Here is a 20,033-nt window from a genome sequence, read left to right on the forward strand (position 1 = left end):
GCGCCTAGAATATCGTGTCGATCATCTCTTTTCATGACAGCGAGAGCGCCAATCACGCCTTATTCCAGCGGGTCGGAAGCTACGAAGGAAATATCGCATGAGAGCCGAATCTTTTCGTAGAATTGCTTTCTTCCCCGTCCCGATTATCGATCTAGCGAACTGCTGTTTTGTTGACGTTTTTCTTTGAACTCAATTGCAACCAACCGTCCACGGATACTTCGCCATGTCCACCGCTCCATCCGACGCACCAGCGACGACTGCTCCAGTCAACGGTGACGCCGCCGCAGCTGAAAAGCCCCAGGTCTCGGCAGAAACCGAAACTACACCTGAGACAAAACCTCTAGCTCAGGAACAGCCGGCCTCTGGACCTTCAGCCCCTCAGGAGACGATTGAGAGTCTCAATTTGCCATTATCTGCCGCAGACGGTGTCATCAACAAACCATTTCCCCGCCCCGTCGACACCGCTAAACCCGCTCAGCCCGCACAATTGACACCAGACCAACAAGCCAAATATGACAGCGTCCTCAAGTCCGTCTCCGAGTGGACCACAGTCCCAACGACGTCTGCTAAGAATGCCCCGACCGAAGCAATAACAGACGATGAGCGCATGTTCCTCACCCGCGAGTGCCTTCTCCGCTACTTGCGTGCCACGAAATGGAACGCACCCGAGGCTGTTGCGCGACTTCAGCGTACGCTTACCTGGCGCCGTGAGTACGGAGTTGAGAAATTGACGCCCGACTACATCTCCATCGAGAACGAGACAGGGAAGCAGGTGCTCCTAGGCTACGATATCCACGGCCGGCCGTGTTTGTATCTTCTGCCGTCGAACCAGAATACCGAGAAGAGCGATCGGCAGGTCCAGCATCTCGTCTTTATGCTGGAGCGGGCGATTGACCTGATGCCTCCGGACCAGGAGACGCTGGCGCTGATTGTGGACTACAGCGAGACGAAGTCTGGACAGAATGCTAGTATTGGACAGGCGAGGGACACGGTAAACTTCTTACAGAATCATTATCCGGAGAGATTGGGGCGGGCGTTGGTTATTAACCGTAAGCCATTTTTCCAAATTTGAGCTCGCGGTGGTCAGTTAGCTAACACCGGCCAGTGTCGTTCATCATCATTGGTTTCTTCAAGATCGTCACGCCGTTCCTTGACCCCATTACCAGGGAAAAGCTCAAGTTCAACGAGAAACTGGGCAACCATGTCCCACCCAGCCAGCTTATGAAATCTGTTGGCGGAGAGGTTGACTTCAAATACGAGCACTCGGCCTACTGGCCTGCGCTGAACAAGCTGGCCGAGGTAAAGCAGAAAGAGTACCGTGAGCGCTGGATCCAGGGTGGGAAACGTATTGGAGAATACGAACACTACCTTAAAACTGGCACCAGCCCGAGCGCCGCTCAGAAGGAAAGCGAAACCAATGGCGCCGATGCAACTGCCTAGGCTTCCTAGACTCGGAACCCTACGAAATAATAATGAATTAAATTTACGGAAGCTGCTTTGCTTTTGTTTGCAGGCGAAAAGATTTATGCTTTCGGTCACACTCCACTCTGAATATAGAGATATTCATTTCTTCGGTTGATATGTTATTGAGCCTGTCAATAGAATTATAACTCCCATTCTTTTCCTGTGCAACCTAGGTTTAGGAATCGACTTCCAAATTAGCTATTCGGGCATATTAGATGGCAACAGTCTGTCTTTCCTCCACAGCTTTCCCTTGCCAAACTAGAAATGGGTTCGCACAAAAAGGAAGACTCGACAGCCACCGTCTTCTCAAGACATTACCTAAGTGACTGTGCATAGCCATCAATATAACTTTAAGCTGCAACTCATCTGGGACACGTCGGCGTAGCAGTGGGTTCAACAGAGAAGAACCATGGAAACAGACATTCATGCATTACACACATGATTGGCCCGTTAAAATGGCTTTTGTTGGTTCTTGTGGAGGAAGGTTGAAACTAATGCAGGTTGCTTATGCTCCACTCTGCCTTACGCTATGGCCCTTTTCCACTTCGCACCTGGGACGTGGAAATACTTCCTACTTCTATAGCAATGGATTTTTTACATTAGACTTTGGAACCGTAAGCATGTTGCATAAGCCGATGAGAATATACAAAGTGGAGTAAACGGCATCTATATAAACAGGCTGCTGCATGCATTAAACTCCTAAGGGCAAACGATCCTGTCATTATTTTAGTTTCTCATCCTTCTTCCAATTACCAAAATGTCTCTCTTCCAACCCCCATCCAAACCTTCCAGCCCCCTAGCAAACCACCGTATCCTCTCCCCAACAGCCTCAGTCAAGGTCTCCCCCATCTGCCTCGGTGGCATCAGCTTCGGAAATGAATGGAGCGAGCTGTTCGGAGTCAGCGAAGAGCCCTTTAAGCTACTAGACGAATTCTTCGCGCTCGGCGGTAACTTCATCGACACCGCGAATGTCTACAATAATGGACAATCCGAGGCCCATATTGGCGCCTGGATGAAGGACCGGGGTGTCCGGGACCAAATGGTGATTGCGACCAAGTACTCTGCGCATTGTCGAGCTGGTAACCGTGAGAGTGAGCCTTTGCAGAGTAACTTTGTCGGGAATTCGGCGAAGAGTATGCTTGTTTCTGTGAGGGAGAGTTTGAAGAAGCTGGAGACGGATTATATTGATATTCTTTATGTTCATTGGTATGTTTTTCCTTGGAACCGATACATTGTGTTGGCGGTTCACTGGCTAACATTTAGCTCAATAGGTGGGATTTCGCTACATCTGTGGAAGAAGTCATGACCCATCTGCATTCCTACGTCATGTCGAAGCAAGTGTTGTATTTGGGTGTTTCTGATACTCCAGCATGGGTCGTTGTGAAGGCCAACGAGTGTACGTATACTTCGTCTTCTGCACGTACATTTGCTTCAGGATCAATACTAATCCTGGCGCCCAGTCGCTCGAAAAAACGGCCTCACCCCATTCTCCATATACCAGGGTCGTTGGAACGCCGCATACCGTGACATGGAAGCCGAGATTATCCCCATGTGTGAAGACCAGGGGATGGCAATCGTTCCCTGGGCTGCACTCGGGGGTGGTTTACTTCTGTCTTCTCAGCAGAGACGAGAACGGGAAGAAAAGCCAGCTGGGCAGAAGAGCTATTACGATCTGGACGCGCATGAGATCGCTGTATCAGATGCTTTGGAGAAGATTGCTGTTGCGAAGGAGACTACGGTCCAAGCTATTGTGGGTTACTACTCATCTTTCCGTTTTTGCTATAATGACGCTAAACAGGCGAATGCAACAGGCCCTGGCGTACCTTTTCCACCAGTCGACCTATGTGATACCCATTGCTGGCGTCCAGAGTGTCGATCACATTAAGGTCATGAACGATGCAATTACGACAAGGCTTTCGTTTGAAGAAATCCAGTCAATACAGGATGCTGCACCATTTGAGCCCCTATTCCCGATGAGCTTCTTGTTCGGTTGCAAGAATGGTAAGGGATATAGCACTCGGCTGACTCCTGCGGATAACCTGCAATATGGGATGTGGGCGCGTTTTGATGCGCCGGAGAAACGAACTGTACGTATTGCATTCCGTGCGAATAATATCAGTTTAAGCGTATATACTCACATCACAACCAGGCCTACAACTAGAAGTGTCCAGCATCCGATGGTTGGCTCTACGGTCAATAAACGTTGTGTTCTAAATCGAACAGTCTACAGATTTTCCGCCACAGACAATATCACAGTGGGCGGAATGAAGATAAAGTTCAACTTGGGTATCTGTTTGAATGGCATTTATCAATAGCGAGAAGTAAATACACGGTGTTGTGGTGTGTGCTTCTGGTTCTCCTGGACATCTGAGAACACAATTTGCAGTTTCGGCTTTTTCCGCTGATTCACGGCGTACATTGTACCGTTCTTCTGAGACTTTGACATCTGACTGAGGTCTGGCTGCAGCGATGGAATGGATGGAGTTGGATAGAGAGTCACTGTCGGGTCTGAGTGCCGTCGCACTGTCGGGTCACGTGCAGGAATGGCGGGGTTGCCGTTTGGTTGGAGAAGAGGAGGCCTGAGGCCGCAAATAAATTGACAGCTTTGATTGAGGAAGAGATAGAGCACCATCTCGGAAATAATATCGTTCGGTTGAAACAAGAATGAGGACGACAGATGGACAGGATATCCTGGACCTCAACAGGAACAGGAATGCAGTAGCAGGCTATTAATATTCTGGCAGAGGAACCCCTCCTTTCCCCTCCCGTCCGTATGCCTGTCGGGAGCTGCTTGGGCCTACGAGTCTTGGAAAGCGTCATTGGTGAACCGAAGGACTGTAGATAATGATGCTAATTGTCGCATTACACCGGTATTTTACGCCTGGCCATGGGCCCGTTAAATTCATCCTCCTCCTTCTTTCTGCCCCTCGAACGAAGCTCTTCGTATACGTATCCGAAGCTCCTGTATAGTTCGACTCGTTTGCTTCTTCAATCCCTGCAAAAAGCCCCCAGCCAGTTAGACGCGTAGCTACCCCTCCTTCGGTCAAGGTCGTATGCGGCTCTCTGTGTCCCGGTGCTGAGTCGAGATGGCGATCGTGTCTGACAGGAACTCGCATCGTCAACACCAGCAGCAGCATCGTGAGCGGGCAACCAGCACCAGCACCAGCAACCCCACGGGCAGAATCAGCGCTTCCGGGCTGCCGCCTCCGACCAACGACACCACCACCACCAACGCTCCTCCTCCTTTCACCACGTTTTTTCCCTCCTCCACGCCTCGTACTGTCGGCACCCGTACGCTCCCGTCCGCTCCCTTTTCCGACCCTCCCCTCCTTCCAATCTGCGGTCACGAGCGTGGTTTCGTCCAGCCCTCCTCCTACCTCCGATCACGACCCCCCTCACATCCAATGCCCCCATCCCAGCCGGACAGGGCGATCGACCGGGAGGAGCGTCAAGGCCTGGTGAGTTTATTTTTTACAATTTCCCTGCTTACATCCTTGTTGGCTCGCCCGGGACTTTTTGACTTCTTGAGGCTTGGTCTGTTTCGTTTCTTCCCCATGTCTCGTATACGTCAGAACTCTTTCCCTTGGCTGCGGAGGGTAGACATTTCGATCGATAATCACTGTGTCCCCGCATTTGCCATCGCTTACTATTTCCCAATGATGATTCGCATACTACCAGGCTAGTTGTCGAATATCAATGCTAATTGAGCTCCATTATTTCTGTTCTAGAGTGCCATTCGCAACTTCCTCAAGGTTCGCACTAGCTATGACGTCCTCCCGCTTAGTTTCCGGCTCATTGTCTTCGATACGGCGCTCTCAGTCAAAGAAAGTTTGAATATTCTTATCCAGAATGGTATGTATTTTTGCGCCTGCGACTTTGGGTGGCCACAATCTACGAGAAGAGCCAGTGTTGACTCCGCGCGCATAATAGGAATTGTTTCGGCACCATTATGGGATTCCAAGTCGTCCACCTTCGCCGGCCTTCTGACTACGTCGGATTACATCAATGTCATCCAATATTACTTCCAGAACCCCGCAGCTTTGGATCAGATCGACCAGTTCCGCTTGGATAACCTTCGAGGTCCGTGGAACCGGAATTCCCCTTCCCCGGCATGCGCTCTGAACTGACACGGCGACACAGAGGTGGAAAAGGCATTGGGCGTTGCGCCTCCCGAGACAATTTCCATTGATCCAGAGCGACCGCTGTATGAGGCCTGTCGGCGTATGCTCCAGTCCCGAGCTCGAAGGATTCCGCTCGTCACCAACGATAGCCAGACAGATCGACATCTCGTCCTCAGCGTCATCACGCAGTACCGCATTCTCAAATTTGTGGCAGTCAACCTTAGCGATACGCAGAAACTGAAGAAACCCCTAGGAGAAATCCAGCTAGGTTCCTACGATGATATTGCGACCGCGTCGATGGACACGCCGGTCATTGACGTGATTCATATCCTGGTCGAGCGGAGTATATCCAGTGTGCCAATTGTGAACTCGGAAGGTCTGGGCGTCTAAATGTGATGGTCTTCTTCTTTTGCTCACGTCTTCTAGGTGTTGTGTACAATGTTTTCGAATCAGTCGACGTAATCACATTGATTAAGGGCGGCGTGTATGACGATTTGAGCCTTACGGTTGGCGAAGCATTGAAAAAGCGGCCTTCGGTATGACTTGCTTTTAACCATATACCTCAATAACGAGTTTTGCTTGCTGATCCGTGGCCCACAGGATTTCCCTGGAATCTATACCTGCTCGCTAAACGATGGCCTAGACACCATTTTCGATACCATCCGCAAGTCCCGCGTGCACCGTCTGGTTGTAGTGGATGACAATTTCAGATTAAAAGGCGTTCTTACACTGAGCGACATCTTACAGTATATCCTGCTAGAAGGTGAAAATGACGAAGCTTTATGATTTAAGGACACGCCCAAATGTCTTCGCATGGCCTGCAATTTGCATTGGAACGGTGTTTTTGTTTTATCTACAGATCAGCCCTGAGACGACCACGATATGGCCCGTTGACGGACGAATGGCTGGCTCATTCTGAACGTTCCTATCTTTCTGGAACTGCTGTTCGACAAAAGGATGGTATATCATGGCTTTGGATTTATTCGGCGTGACTCCTGCGGGGGAGTACATAGCCAGCCAGCAGTCTAGAATCGGCGTTCGGCTTTACAACAATAGATTTCTGCCATTTGTACACAAATATGATGATTAACGCCCTTCTCTGTATGAATCTCTGATGTATTTCTTGTATTTTCTTATCCTGTCCTGTGTGAGATATGTCCCCGGCGGTGTATGATTTGTACGACTGAACAAAAACCAGAGCCCATTTTGAGCTCTCTTAAGGAACTCGACACTCGCCGATTCTTAATCACGAAAGCTCGGATCATGGATGCCGGCTATGGTCATACCTTCTTTCTCGGGATGACGCATGAGCCCACGAAAAAGGAAGGGACGATGGTTACAGCCGGCCAACATCAAATGGAAAGGACGATAGAAACGGGCTCGGCTCTGTTTCCACGCAATAAACAACCATCAAGGAAACAACTTGTTTCACGCCCGAGCGGGTTTTCTTGACACAGCCTTCACGGCTATCTTGCATAGCAGGATGGTTCGCCTCAACAGCATCTTTTCCTGGTCGTCAGGGAAAGGAAGCAACGCGTCCGACAATGGCCGTTCTTGGACTCTGAGCCGGCCACAGTCAATTATGAGCCAGTCACCGCAACGAATTAAAGTCCAATCGAACGAAGCACCATCGAATGAACCGGAGGAGCCGAAAGCAGTGTGTGCATCCAGCGGCGAATGCGCCACGGACCAGTTACAAGAGAACCGCCCACTACTTTCCAAACCAGAACATAGCACAAAGCTGGATGCTCCCAGTAGCAGTGCAGCAGAGCCATTGGAGTTTCCGCCTAACTCGGGATACTCTTCACGACGCTTCGCAGGTTTCAAGACTCTCTTTCGTACCCGCACACACAGACGGCAGAGACTCGATTTTGATATCCGCAAGGACGGAGACATAGACGATTGTGACCCCAAAATCTCCGCTTCTGAAGGAGCTGGCCATGTTGCGGCGAAGGGGGATCAGGCCGTAGTGCCCACTCAGCCCAGCGGTTTATCCAACGTCCCTCCGGGCGATGAAATTCGAAAGGTCAGCGATACGACTGAGAAGTCAGTGAATTCAAGCACCACCAACATCACTGTCTGTCATCGTCCGTCTAGACGGATGTCGATGCCCATTACGGTTGTAGATCCAGACCTAGTTCACCAGAGCCCATTCGACGATATCCACGAAGCTTCACGCTCTGTAACCAACGTTAGCAATCCATTCTCGGAACAAAAGAAGGGCGCCAAGTCTGCAGACCAGTCAAGTTCCGGATACAGTGGCTCGGACAATCCATTCTCATCGATGCATAGTGAAACCGGTGGAGTGAGTAACTCGTCACGTTCCAGCTGGTGCTGCCCCACGTTATCAGGGTTCAACGGCTGGCCGACGCCTGCAGATCGGCGTTTGGCTACGGACTCTTTTAATAGGCTAGCGTGCGATCTATATTTGGAGCCTTTGGGGGCCAACCCTGATGAGGCTAGTCAATATGATAAGGCTGGTGAGTGTTGTGATAACGAACCCAAAACCCCTAGACAGTCTCTAACGATCGTAGGGGATGGTATCTTTGCAGTACCCGGGGACAAGCTAGAGCGGAGACGAGACCGGCTCCTCGGTCGAATTCGAACTATGCGATCAACAATGCATATCAAAGCTGAGCCAGCTGTGCCCCGGGCAAGGAGTTTACGACGAATGAAAACGTTTACTACACTCTCCACGGGACCTTGTCTAATGACATCCCTACAGGGGAAATCGTTGGAAACACTAGCTAGGATCGGTGGTTTTGGCTTCTTAACACTCCCAGGTGATTTTGCACCGACAACACTTAACCTTCCGGTGTGCTTTGTAGCCACTATCAACTATCTGCGAAGTCATGGTCAGTTGCCAAGTCCTACTTTTGTCTAAGTTTATTGACAATCGCGTAGCTCCTGGAATGCAAGGCCTCTTTGTCGACCCTGGCGACGTCGAGACGGCCACGCAAACGTACCACTATTTTGCAGACCAGGTTCTATCCGTAGAAAAGGAAAGGATCAGGATCCATATGACGATGAGGAGCAGCAGAATGCCAAGTTTCCTGGAGGAAGCTTCCGAGCTAGACATGGATAATCAAACTTCGCGGGTTCTCGGCATCGCGTTCACTTTCAAGGCGCTATTAGCAGGGATTCCTGGTGGCATATTGGGGTCTATGCAGCTGTATCGGGTTCTCGTTAATATCTGCCACGGGCGGATCTCTTCACGGTCGGTGCAGCGAACTGGCAGCTGTCTCGCCGGGCTATCGGCCGAAGATTATGCCAAGGTGCGAGCCATGAGCCTTGGAATACTGGCACTTACCAGCTCGATGCAGCTCAATCTGATTTGTGCGGTGTTTGGACTGTGCTCGCTGCTGCTCCATGAAACGGAACGAATGGCCGAACTGGAGCAGCGTCAGCGCCGACGGTCGAATCGGCGTCCCATTGCAAGTAGCACAGACAAGCTAAGTTCTGACCGCCTTGCAGCGACTCTGGGCCCGCTCCTCATCGAGACCGGGCGAAGCGACAGTCCCGATACGTTCCATGCCATCCAGGAGGAGATCGAGAGCCAGCGGGTGGTTGCACTCCTGATTGGGAACTGGCGCAGCATTAGCCGGCAGCTGCGGATCTGGGAGCGGCGTGGCCTAGAGAATGTACCTGCAGGGCTGGGCCGCGCGACAAGTGGCGAGAGCAGAGAAGGATCAGGGGCAGTGAATTGAAGCTTTACAGCGACAAGTGTATATAAGTTATGTCGGACTAATGCGTCATTAACAATTTACCGGTATAATGCCAAGCTTGCGCACAGATCAATCTAGACCGGCCGCGGCCATGCGCCCGAACGGCGATCAGCATGCGCCACTAACGCTCACAGAAGCAGGGCATGCTTGTGAATCTCGAGAGCTATCGATCAATAATATAGATGAAGCAGCCGCGACCGAAGCCTCCAGAAGACCCAGGCCAGACCCAGGCCCGGGCGGGACGGGCGGGATGGGCTGCCGCAGAAAGAGGGGTGGGCGACCAAGAAACAGGACGTAGAACAAGTTTCGGGCAGTTATCAACAGGGTAGTCAGGTATAGCCCCACGTCCAGAGTCCACAGCCCAGCATTTATTTTCCAGGCTGGCTGGCAGGCCAGGCAAGCTCTGCTGATCCACCGCTGTTGATTGTCGGATGTCTCCCCCGGACAGAAGTAAAAAGAGACTCCAGCTGCCACGGAGAAACAGCCGCCAATCAGGCTCCTCCTTCACTGCCGGTGACGTTTCATCTCTGGTACACTCGCGCGAACATCCCTCTCGCTGCTCCAGCGTTCCTGGGCTTCCAGGACTTTCTGGACGGGTCAGTGATGATGTCAAGCGATCTGAGGAGATCCCGGGATTTGCTTGCCGCGAAATCTAATTGGCAGTGCCCTGGCTGCGCATAATTCATAGAGCCTTCCACCGTACTCGACACCATACAGTGAATGAGTGGTGGTGTATCCGATCCCTCCTTCTCTTTCTAAAAAGTTCCCCTCCCCTCCCCTCTCACCCCGATTCCAACCTTAACTCTCTTCCACTTCCTCTCTTCATTGCTACATCGTCAAACACCACCAATTACTACCGTACTACCGTTTGTACATCTTGACGTCTCCTGTAGTTTGTTCTTTGTTTGACTTCATGGGCTCTTGCTCCCAGTCAACCACGTCGTCGCCCTCTTCAGCTTGACTTATTCTCATGTCTCGCTCCAACTTCTTTCCTCAAGGAGCTCCTTTCGTCTCTCCCAGCATGTCAGGCACCATTTCTGCGTCGGAGATGCAGCGTTTGCAGTATCCGTCCGACATCCCTGACCTCGCGGGCAATCCATACAGTCTCTCCGCCGAGGAAGACATCGATATGTGGGCTGCTGACCCTACTATGCCTACTGTCAACCCTTCATGCATCGTCACGAGCGGTGTCAGCAACGTCCAGCCATTTGCCAACTTGGCTGGCACCAATGTCGCAAACAGTTTTAGTCTCAGCTTGAACAAACCGCAGTTTGGACAAATGCCGACCAACTCGACCAACCACCAGGTCCAACACGGCCAAATCACTCCCCCGTCTGACCGTTCTCCTGTTGAGACTCACAAGCCTGCAGAGCTCCATTCGAGCATTGAGCACTCGTCTGGGGCACCTGCAAGGCGCCGTCGAGGAAGCAGCGCTCGAGCCCGGGGTGGCAGTCGAGGTGCAAGTACTCGAGCTTCGAGCTCGGCAGAGCCTTCGTCTCCGGGTAACAACAAACAGGAGAAGACGAGGGCGCGTAATCGGCTTGCAGCCAGCAAATGCCGCCAGAAGAAAAAGGCGCAGAACACGCAGTTGGAGAGCAGGTACGAGTACGAAAGAATCAGACGTGAAGAACTCACCCGTACTGTAAATTCGCTGCGGGACGACATAGTGGCGGCGAAGAACCAGCTACTTGAACATTCTGAATGTGGTCACGAATCCATCAAGACCTATATACAAAGCATGGCCAAAAGGATTACCGTTCAAGACGACAAAGCTGGCTACCCAGCTGTCCCTGCACAGTATTACGGATGCGGCACATCGGACACGAAGCAAGAGCCATGTGCATTTGATTTTGGTGCTTGTCCGCCCACAGCTTGAAACATTGGATGTTATCGAGCCTTGTCATCGTTTTGACAGCGTATGACCTGTATTGTTGGCACCCTGGAGGGCCAATTGATGACTTACGAAGCTGTTTCAAAGCGATGTTGAGCGATGTTGATTTACTTGAGTTCGGCCGTTGTGGCTTTTAAAAAAGAAGGATATGATATGATAGCGTTGGGTCGGCTTCAGTGACATCTCGGTGGACTACTTATTTATTTAGGCGGGTTATGTTTCAGCAGGCGTGTACTATAATTCCGGGTACTTGTGGAGTTTGGAGTTGTAAGTTTGCGGTTACGGATGAGCCAATCTTATTCTTGCTCGAGAGCGCGAACACATTGCTCTCCTGTTCCTTTTTTTTGGTTCATATTTATTAGTCTAGTCTGGGCTCATAATATATGTTTAGTATGCAATACCTAACTAAGACAATATAGCAATATTGAATTGACTAGATGTACGGTGTATATACAAGTAGCTACACTTGTAAGTCATGACCGTCCAGCGGCATGCATACTAGCATCACTCTTCCTACCTTCCTCGCTATCCTCCTCGCCCTCAAAACTCCCCTCCCTAACAAGCCCTTCCGTCTCCTCCCCATTATCACATCCCTCATGACCAACGCCACGATCACCATCAAAAACCGCCTGCACGCCCTCAAGACTCAATCCTCTCGTCTCTGGCAGATAAACCCAAATCACCGCCGCAATCCCCAAATCCAGGACCCCAAAAAGCAAAAACGTCGCCCAGCCCAAGTCCCTTAGTATATAGGGTGTCGAGGACGACCAGACAAAGTTCGACGCCCACTGGCTTGCGACTGCCAGGGACACGCCCGGGGAGCGGAGACGCGTTGGGAAGAATTCGGCTGTGAGGGGCCAAGGGAGCGGGCCCCAGGAGAGATTGTAGATTGTTATTGCGGTGTATATGAGGAGGATTGTTATTATGCTTGTGGGGGATATTGATGATGATGATGATGATGCTGCTGTCGTTGATGTTGATTCAGCTGGTGGGGATATAGATTGGGATTTCAGCAAGATAGAAGTGGCAATCATGCAACCTGCCATCCCAAGGGCCCCGAGCCCAAGCAGGGGTTTTCGACCAAACCGGTCAGCCACGAAGATGAGGAAGAATAAGCAGCTGAGGACTTTGAGGGCGCCGAAGATCCCCGTTAGAAGGAGGGTGAGGGACTGTGTTGCTGCTTCCGCTTTAGACTGTTCCTCGCCGGTATCTGTGCCGGCATCAGGGGCGCCAACAAGGAGTCGAAAGAACTGAGGCCCGAAGTAGGCGAGTGCCGTTGCGCCCGTGGCCTGCTGCGCGACGAAGAGGAAGACGGCTAGGGCGACGCGGTGCAGGGTCGGGCGGAGGAGGAGCTCGCGCGGGTGGAAGTTTGCGGTTGCGGCGTTGTCGTCGTCGACGGCGCGTTTCATTTCGGCGAATTCTACTGCCACCGCTGATGGGGTGTTGCTGCCGCTGCCACTGCCACTATCGGCCTTGCCCTTGTTGTCTGCGCCGCGGATCCAGAGCAGGCTTGCCCATGCTGCACTGGTGTGGCCATTTGCGAGGAGCCAGCGCACGCTGTCGGTTAGGGAGAGCATGCCCAGCCCCATAAGTGCTCCGGGGACGAGCTGCAGCGCGAGCGGGATCTGCCACTGCGCCGGCGTGGGGTCCCGGAATTGCAGCGCATAATCAATCCAGTATGAGGCAAAGATTCCGATGGTGAAAGTGAATTGGTATCCGCTACCGAGACGGGCACGGAGATGTCTAGGACTCATCTCCGCGAGGTATATAGGGCTAACGGTAGCGGAGCCCCCAACGCCGAGTCCGCAGATGATGCGCCCGATATAGAAGACGAGTAGGGAGTGGGAGTTTATGATTTCGAAGAGGACGCCGATGCAAAAGATGGCGGAGCAAAGCATCATTGCGCGCCGGCGGCCGTGGCGGTTTGTGAGCGGCCAGATAAGCAGGCATCCTGCTAGGGCGCCGGCTTGCTGGATGCCGACGGCGATGGCACTAACTTGGGTTTGGTCGCGTGCGGAGTATTGGAAGTCGCGGAGGAAGGAGTCGAATGTGAGGACACCTCCTGGATTTAAATTATTAGCTCAGGTTGGGTGATTGGGTGTTTAGGGATTGGGTTCACAACCGATGACACCGGAGTCATATCCAAAGAGAAGCCCGCCGCAGCAGACGACAGCTCCGAGCCAGTAGATGCGGAGGGAGTCATGAGGGGGTGGGTTATTGTCGGGAGGGGTGACATCAGGATCAGGGAGGTCCTGGGGAATCTGCGCGTAGGAAGACATGATCATCCATCTGTGAGGTTTAGAAAGTGTGATCGGATGGAGATGATGTTGTTTGAGACAATGCTGTTGTTGTATATAAGTCGTCGGGGATGCCACGTGCCAGGAACCGTGTAGTTGTCCCCTGAGGAACACACTCACTAATATAGATAAAAAAATAAAAATTGTGATATTCGAAGGCAACGTGGCCGAGTGGTTAAGGCGCTGTGTTTAGGCCGCAGTTCGAAAGATCATCGGTTCGAATCCGGTCGTTGTCATATTATTTTTCTTTTTATTTCTTTTTGCTCCTTGCTGTTTCAATCAAAACAGTAATGCAGCCGACAGCCGACATTGCGTCAGATGGCACCATCTGCTCTGGCCGTAACGGCTTCCTTCACAAGTGACCGATGAGGGGGAGGGGTCGAGGACCCTCTAGAGCTCGTCGCAGCTCTGCCGACAGCCGATAGACGATTTCATCCAACTATATACAGCTGTGCTTCTGCTTCATCATGCAGAGCGTCCACCTCCAGCTCCGCCTCCCGCAACACCACAAACATGGGTAAGCGCCCCAACTTTCTCGTCATTGTCGCCGATGATCTGGGATTCTCCGACATTGGCTGCTTTGGCAGCGAGATTCGCACGCCCAACATCGACAAAATAGCCCAGCAGGGCGTGCGGTTCACGGACTTCCATGCCGCTGCTGCTTGTTCGTATGTTCCCCCGCATATACGCCATCCTGTAGGATATCAAGTAACAATGACAGACCCACCCGTGCCATGATCATGACAGGCACCGACCACCACATCGCCGGGCTCGGAAACCTGATCGAATGGACCAACATCTCTGGGCAGAACGGCCCCAAGGGCTCCAGTACAGACACCGCTCCCCAGCGCGGTATGCCCGGGTATGAGGGCTATCTCAATGAGAGGGTCGTTGCTCTCCCCGAGATTCTGCGCGACGCCGGCTACCACACCCTCATGTCTGGGAAATGGCATCTAGGTCTCACGCCGGAACGATCTCCATTCAAGCGCGGATTCGACCGCTCGCTCGCCCATCTGCCCGCGTGCTCAAACCACTACGCTTACGAACCGCAGCTTCAGGAGCCAGACGAGACCCCAACCTTCCTCGAGGCGAGCTATATCGCGCTGCACATGGAGGACGACAAGTACGTTGAGAAACTGCCCGAGGGGTGGTACTCGTCCGACGGCTACGGCGATAAACTGCGCGAGTATCTCAGCGACTGGCACAAGAACAAGAAAGAGGATGAGGATAAGCCTTTCTTCGCATACTTGCCCTTCACAGCTCCACACTGGCCTCTGCAAGCGCCCCGTGAATACATCGATCACTACTGCGGTGTCTACGACGACGGCCCCGACGCCCTGCGCCAAAAACGCCTCGAACGCCTCAAAGCCCTCGGCATGATCCGCCAGGACGTAGAACCCCACCCCGTCGTCGTCGACGAAGGCGAAGGCAAGCCCTGGGAAACCCTCACGGCAGAAGAAAAGAAACTCTCCTGCCGCGCAATGGAAGTCTTCGCAGGGATGGTCGAATGCATCGACGCCAACGTCGGCAAGATAACCGACTACCTGGCCTCAATCGACGAACTAGACAACACCTTCGTCTGCTTCATGTCCGACAATGGCGCTGAGGGTGCAGCCTACGAGGCCTACCCCCTCGTCCAATCTGGCGTTCTCCCGCACCTCCTCAAATACTATGACAACAGCTATGAGAACCTAGGCAACGGGGACTCCTTCATCTGGTACGGTCCGCGCTGGGCGCAGGCCGCCACTGCCCCGTCCCGCCTGTACAAGGCATACACGACAGAAGGTGGCGTGCGCGTGCCGTTCCTCGCGCGCTTCCCATCCTCCGTCGGAACAGCCGACGCAGCGCGCAACGGCGCAATCACCGACCAATTCGCAACAGTCATGGACTTAGCCCCCTCGATCCTCTCCATGGCTGGTATCTCACACCCCGCGCCTGAATACCAGGGCCGCGAGGTCGTTCCGATGCGCGGGAAGAGCTTCCACGCCTGGGCGAGGGGTAGCAGCCCGCGTATCCATGAGAAGGACTTTATCCAGGGTTGGGAGACATGTGGACGGGCCGCGCTGCGCTTTGCTGACTGGAAGATCGTGTATATACCCAAACCAAAGGGTCCAGAGCGGTGGCAGCTGTATAACCTGGTTGAAGATCCTGGGGAGGTGAATGACCTGGCAGAGAAGTATCCCGAGCGGTTGGAGAAGCTGCTTAAGCTTTGGGACCAGTATGTTATCGAGACTGGGGTTATCCCGTTGAACCCGGATCTGGGCGAGTTCCTTGAGGCGACGGAGGCACAAATGCCCGAGAATGCGTGGATGGAGTATGATTACTGGAGGGTCGGCGCGAGGGATGAACCCGAAAAGTTCATGCGGAAGCCGCCGAGGTTTCAAAGGACTGTTAAGCAGTTTTAGGTATAACAAGGTTACAAAATTAATATGTACATAACATGCTCTATATGAATGAATTGAATCATCTCAGATGTGTCTCGCCATGGAATATAGGTGGAAGTATATATACAGTTATATCATTACAAAGAAATCGGCAAACAGCTCTCGCCGCACACACCTCGAGTCCGCCCACGTCCTTGATACATCCTGGCGCCTCGTCATCTCCTCAAGCAGCACTAACGCCTTCCCTGCATTTGGGTGCCCCAGTCCCGGGCCCAGCGCCGCCATACGCTGCATCTCGGCGACGATCCACTCCCGCTGCTCAATTGAGCCTTCTAACGCCGCGATGAATAACGGCCATACAAACCCCATTGGCACGGATCCATATCCGGGGGTGTTGGTAGCTGTAGCTGTAGCTGTAGAGCACCGATGAGGACGACTACTTTCCTCCTTCGCAAGATGGATAATCTGGTCGACAGCTCGATAGACCCTATCCGTACGTGGGTAAATCGCGAACGCAACACGGTGGAGGTACACGAACAAGGCGAGGAAATTCGCAACGTACGTCCTGAAAGTGCGAATGATAACCGTTGCCAGAATCGGGGCAAGAGAGTCATAGAGGGATTCTTCGTCAGCCGGTGTTGAGGAGTAGAGGTCTAAAATTTTAGGGCGGCGGTTCCAGAGGGTCTCTAAGTCTGCGGAGACTGTGTGTGCAATTTGGAGGACTTCGAATTCGTCGGAGACGGTGCCGCGCGTGCGGTGGTGGAGGTCTATTATGACAATGCGCCGAGTGAGTTGTTGAGTGGCGAGAAAGAAGGTGAAGGCTGGGGAGGTGATCGAGTGGGTTATTAGGTAGGTTGGACATGTGAGTAGAGGGTCATCTAAGGTGTCATCGTTTTCTGAGGTAGGGTTGGATATGTCATTGGCCTCTGGAGGGGTGAGGTTTCCAAATTCGGCGAGGGGGTCCCCGTCACGGCCGGCAACGAGGGCTTTGATGTCGAGAAGAGTAACCCATGAGGCGATGAGATGGGCGAGTCCAGTCCAGGTCCGAGTACGACTGTAGAAGCGTTGGAGAATGAGGTAGGATGTGTGGAGGAACGGAGTTGCTGGACGCCAGTTCTCGTGGGATATGAGCTGTTCCTGTTAGTAGCTTCCCGTATATATGGTGGAGGGGGTCGCACCTCGGCCAACATAAGCAGCAAAATACTCTTATATACCTTCTTGAGCGACGATTCGCCCACCTCCCCCAGTAAGCAAGTCTGAATCTCCGAGCTCGCCTGCGCATGATACGTTGGACCCAGTTTCCACAGCCTCCCCGTAACCCACGCCGTGTGGATGTCCGAATAGCAATATATAGCTAGTAAAAGCGAACGGCAGTCCCCAGCCTGAGTAAGCATAGCATCCCTCACATGCTTCCATTCCAAGTCGACCGGTCCAAAGATCGTAGGCGGAGCCTCACTGCCCCGGAAATGTTCAAGCAGCTCCTCTTCATAGACCTCCCCAGCGCTCGATCTTCGAGGAGAGCTCTGCTCTGGTAGAATTCCAACATTATCTACCCCACCAGGACCCCAGGTCATCTGTCGCTCATCATGAAACAGATTACCATCGACCTCGGCTATAGCCGTTGAAGAGGAGGCGATGGCCCCCCCGTTTGTAAGATCGAGATGCTTCTGCTGGAAATCCGAAGTGATTTCCCCAATAAACCCTAGCATGTCGAAAGGGATAGAAAAGTCCGAAGAAGGCGGCCCATCAGGACTGGCAGACGGTAAAGCTGCGTGCTGTTGAGGTGCAACTTGCTGATGGCGTGCTTGCTCGTTCGGTCGGGCCACAGTACGGATGTCGCTGGCAGCAGAACCGGGCGACGCTTCCTCAGGCTCCTGCGTAGTACTGGAGGTTGATCGAGCACGAGATGACCGAGAATGGGGTATTCCTGAAATAATCACGTTTTTGTAGACACATTGCAGCCGGAGACGACTGCAGTTGGCGCAGTTTGGTTTCGCTTCGTCGCAGCGTACTTTGCGGGCTCGACAGGTGAGGCATCCGGTGCGGCGGCGGGGTCCTGAACGGCCTGGACCCCGGGCTTGGGGTGGTGTCTGAGCATGTTAGAAAGTTCTCAAAAGATTGTGTCCAAGCATACCTCCATTTGCATTCAGCAGTAGCGTGGGGAGGGAAAGGAGGTGGATGTCGGAGGCCTTGAGCTGTTGCGGGGAACAAATCCGTCCCCGCAGTAAATTTACGACGATCTATATTTATCTTGTATACAAACATCAAGCATGAGATGAATCACGAATTAATCTATTCACCTGTCTAGAGAATTGTCTATTTATAGCCGACTGTCGCCTATACACTTGGACGTGTGTAGCAAATGCCCTCTTTCTCTACGCACATATGCCGCAAAACACACCGCAGCAACCCCAATGGCCCCGTAACTGATGTACACCGGATACTTGAACTGATCAGGATCCTCAAAGACAATCGTCGTAGCAAACGAGACCATCTCGAACACGCTTTGCAGCGCCATTTCTGTCGCTGAAAAACGCGCTCGTTTACCAGAATCGATGTTCTGCATTCAGTTAGACAGCTGCCGTAGAGAGCCAGTTTTTCTTGGCTGTTACATACCTCCTGGACGAGAAACTGCACAGATAAATCAAACCCCCAGAGACCTAGCCTGCTCAGTGCTACACCAACTATAAGACTCACCGCAACTAGTTGGGGTGAGTCACTCGCGAAAGCAAAAGCAGCTACTGCCGCTGCCAGTGTGCTGAACTGCCAGTTCAGGAACCACAGTCCCGAGCGGATAGGCCCAATCCGGTCCATGAGGAATGGCGCAACCCAGGTCCCTGATATCTCCGCTAGGACTGCGCCGATTCTCATACCGCTGACTTGTAGGGAGCTGAATCCGGAGTGGAGCAAGAAGGTTACCATGGTCGGGCCGAACGATAATACAGTAAGGTAGAGGAGACTCAGGGCAAAAGAGGCCAAAAACACTGGTTGTCGCACATATTCCCGCCACGGTTCAATGGTTCCTTGGGCATATTGCGAAATGCGCCTGAGGAGAGAGCGTTCTTCTGCCTGCTCCTCTCCGACTTGATCTTCGTCGTCTTGCGTCTCCAAGCTTCGATCTAGCTCAGGAACTGAATAGTATACCTGCTCTTGTAAGAACGATACGTGCATCCAATGTCAAATGACATACCTGCGCAATTGCAAAATATTCGACCAGGACGACCGCGACATTAATTCCCAAGACCACCCAGATCGCAATCTTGGTGGATAGCAACCCATCCATGAAAGAGACCACCACGGGGGCGACGAGCTTACAAAAAAGATCAATCCGTCTCATGGTCGCATTCAGGTCTATAGGGTTATGTGAGCTATACCCTTGGAAATCAGGTTAAAGTATGTCGTACCTTTTCGCGACACGAGCAGCGCGTCTGATATCACTACAGCCTAGTATATGTTAGCTCTGGCGCTCCGATTATTTGAAGACAAACGCACCCAGTCCCTCTCAACTGCAACCGTGTTAGCAGTCGCAGCTAATTTTTCAACACCCGCAAGTAGAACTAGTGTGGTGAACAATATCCACGATAAGTGCGCGGGTGGCGATGTCAAGAGAATCCCCAAACAGACACAAGACACCGCAACGGGGATACGTTGCCATACTGGCTCTATATTAGCGAAATATCTCACAAATGATTAATCCCAATGAATACGCACTGATGGAATGTCTGATGGCAGGCAGCCGATTTAATCGATCCACCGTCGCCCCTAGCCATGACGACAAAATAACCGCGAAAAGAGAGCGTACCAACGCATAGACCGAGGCATAAAGCAAGGTACCGGGAAATATTGATGCAAGGAACACAACAGCGCCAAACTCAAACATGCGCGAGTTCCATGTCGACAGGAAGTGGGATGTGTAGAGTCGGAGCAGTACTCGGCTACTGGCGGGAGAACGTGAAGAGGTCGGAGCCCCATTGGAAATCAACGGCTCCGATTCCATGATGGAGTAGAGCGCGATCAATTAACGAGCGGAGAAATTGGGTATCTGCATATCGAACTGTGATTCTGTGATTTATAGGAGCAGGACGGCGAGTTCGAAGAAGTCGCCAGAGCAACCTTGGGGGAAAGTCAGACCACTCGGCACGAAGAATGCG

General features: G+C 52.4%; 9 protein-coding genes and 1 non-coding gene across 10 annotated transcripts; 7 read left to right on the forward strand and 3 right to left on the reverse strand.

Moving 5' to 3' along the window:
- Positions 1-223: 223 nt before the first annotated feature.
- ASPSYDRAFT_54827 (CRAL/TRIO domain protein) lies at positions 224-1,440 on the forward strand (the record flags this gene model as incomplete). The annotated part of the gene is made up of 2 exons (XM_040848921.1): positions 224-1,049; positions 1,106-1,440. 2 exons carry the CDS (start codon positions 224-226, stop codon positions 1,438-1,440), a joined length of 1,161 nt encoding a protein of 386 aa, XP_040705674.1.
- A 781-nt stretch (positions 1,441-2,221) lies between these two features.
- Positions 2,222-3,625, forward strand: ASPSYDRAFT_27529 (uncharacterized protein; the record flags this gene model as incomplete). The annotated part of the gene is made up of 5 exons (XM_040844406.1): positions 2,222-2,670; positions 2,736-2,860; positions 2,925-3,214; positions 3,276-3,551; positions 3,614-3,625. The coding sequence occupies 5 exons, from the start codon at positions 2,222-2,224 to the stop codon at positions 3,623-3,625; spliced, it is 1,152 nt and encodes a 383-aa protein (XP_040705675.1).
- A 1,243-nt stretch (positions 3,626-4,868) lies between these two features.
- snf4 (AMP-activated serine/threonine-protein kinase regulatory subunit SNF4) lies at positions 4,869-6,371 on the forward strand (the record flags this gene model as incomplete). Its single annotated transcript, XM_040841428.1, has 6 exons — positions 4,869-4,922; positions 5,193-5,320; positions 5,372-5,544; positions 5,605-5,961; positions 6,012-6,121; positions 6,186-6,371. The coding sequence occupies 6 exons, from the start codon at positions 4,869-4,871 to the stop codon at positions 6,369-6,371; spliced, it is 1,008 nt and encodes a 335-aa protein (XP_040705676.1).
- A 673-nt stretch (positions 6,372-7,044) lies between these two features.
- On the forward strand, positions 7,045-9,292 carry ASPSYDRAFT_145233 (uncharacterized protein; the record flags this gene model as incomplete). The annotated part of the gene is made up of 2 exons (XM_040841505.1): positions 7,045-8,065; positions 8,490-9,292. Coding segments are annotated over 2 exons (1,824 nt in total), but the record flags the coding sequence as incomplete, so codon positions are not given.
- A 988-nt stretch (positions 9,293-10,280) lies between these two features.
- atfB (bZIP transcription factor atfB) lies at positions 10,281-11,186 on the forward strand (the record flags this gene model as incomplete). Its single annotated transcript, XM_040848922.1, has 1 exon — positions 10,281-11,186. The coding sequence occupies one exon, from the start codon at positions 10,281-10,283 to the stop codon at positions 11,184-11,186; it is 906 nt and encodes a 301-aa protein (XP_040705678.1).
- A 488-nt stretch (positions 11,187-11,674) lies between these two features.
- ASPSYDRAFT_85571 (sugar porter family MFS transporter) lies at positions 11,675-13,480 on the reverse strand (the record flags this gene model as incomplete). Its single annotated transcript, XM_040851538.1, has 2 exons — positions 11,675-13,263; positions 13,324-13,480. 2 exons carry the CDS (start codon positions 13,478-13,480, stop codon positions 11,675-11,677), a joined length of 1,746 nt encoding a protein of 581 aa, XP_040705679.1.
- A 175-nt stretch (positions 13,481-13,655) lies between these two features.
- ASPSYDRAFT_t37 lies at positions 13,656-13,734 on the forward strand. Its single transcript has one exon. It is a non-coding gene; the product is annotated as a tRNA-Leu (tRNA).
- A 277-nt stretch (positions 13,735-14,011) lies between these two features.
- On the forward strand, positions 14,012-15,903 carry ASPSYDRAFT_143967 (arylsulfatase; the record flags this gene model as incomplete). Its single annotated transcript, XM_040841390.1, has 2 exons — positions 14,012-14,166; positions 14,220-15,903. 2 exons carry the CDS (start codon positions 14,012-14,014, stop codon positions 15,901-15,903), a joined length of 1,839 nt encoding a protein of 612 aa, XP_040705680.1.
- On the reverse strand, positions 15,835-18,101 carry ASPSYDRAFT_594478 (Zn(II)2Cys6 transcription factor). The gene is made up of 3 exons (XM_040849702.1): positions 18,017-18,101; positions 17,061-17,972; positions 15,835-17,013 (listed from the first exon to the last, which is right to left on the reverse strand). The coding sequence occupies exons 1-3, from the start codon at positions 18,026-18,028 to the stop codon at positions 16,012-16,014; spliced, it is 1,926 nt and encodes a 641-aa protein (XP_040705681.1). The 5' UTR covers positions 18,029-18,101; the 3' UTR covers positions 15,835-16,011.
- A 101-nt stretch (positions 18,102-18,202) lies between these two features.
- ASPSYDRAFT_143238 (putative iron-regulated transporter) lies at positions 18,203-19,879 on the reverse strand (the record flags this gene model as incomplete). Its single annotated transcript, XM_040841322.1, has 6 exons — positions 18,203-18,442; positions 18,499-19,026; positions 19,073-19,233; positions 19,287-19,326; positions 19,375-19,538; positions 19,594-19,879. 6 exons carry the CDS (start codon positions 19,877-19,879, stop codon positions 18,203-18,205), a joined length of 1,419 nt encoding a protein of 472 aa, XP_040705682.1.
- Between the last annotated feature and the right edge of the window lie 154 nt (positions 19,880-20,033).

This window comes from Aspergillus sydowii (genome assembly GCF_001890705.1).
Source record: "Aspergillus sydowii CBS 593.65 unplaced genomic scaffold ASPSYscaffold_2, whole genome shotgun sequence".
Taxonomy (NCBI): Eukaryota; Fungi; Ascomycota; class Eurotiomycetes; order Eurotiales; family Aspergillaceae; genus Aspergillus; species Aspergillus sydowii.

Excerpts from the sequence above, each read along its gene's own strand:
- ASPSYDRAFT_594478 (XM_040849702.1), bottom strand. Across the intron at positions 17,014-17,060 it reads TGCTGCTTATGTTGGCCGAG|CTCATATCCCACGAGAACTG; the intron begins GTGCGACCCCCT and ends TAACAGGAACAG.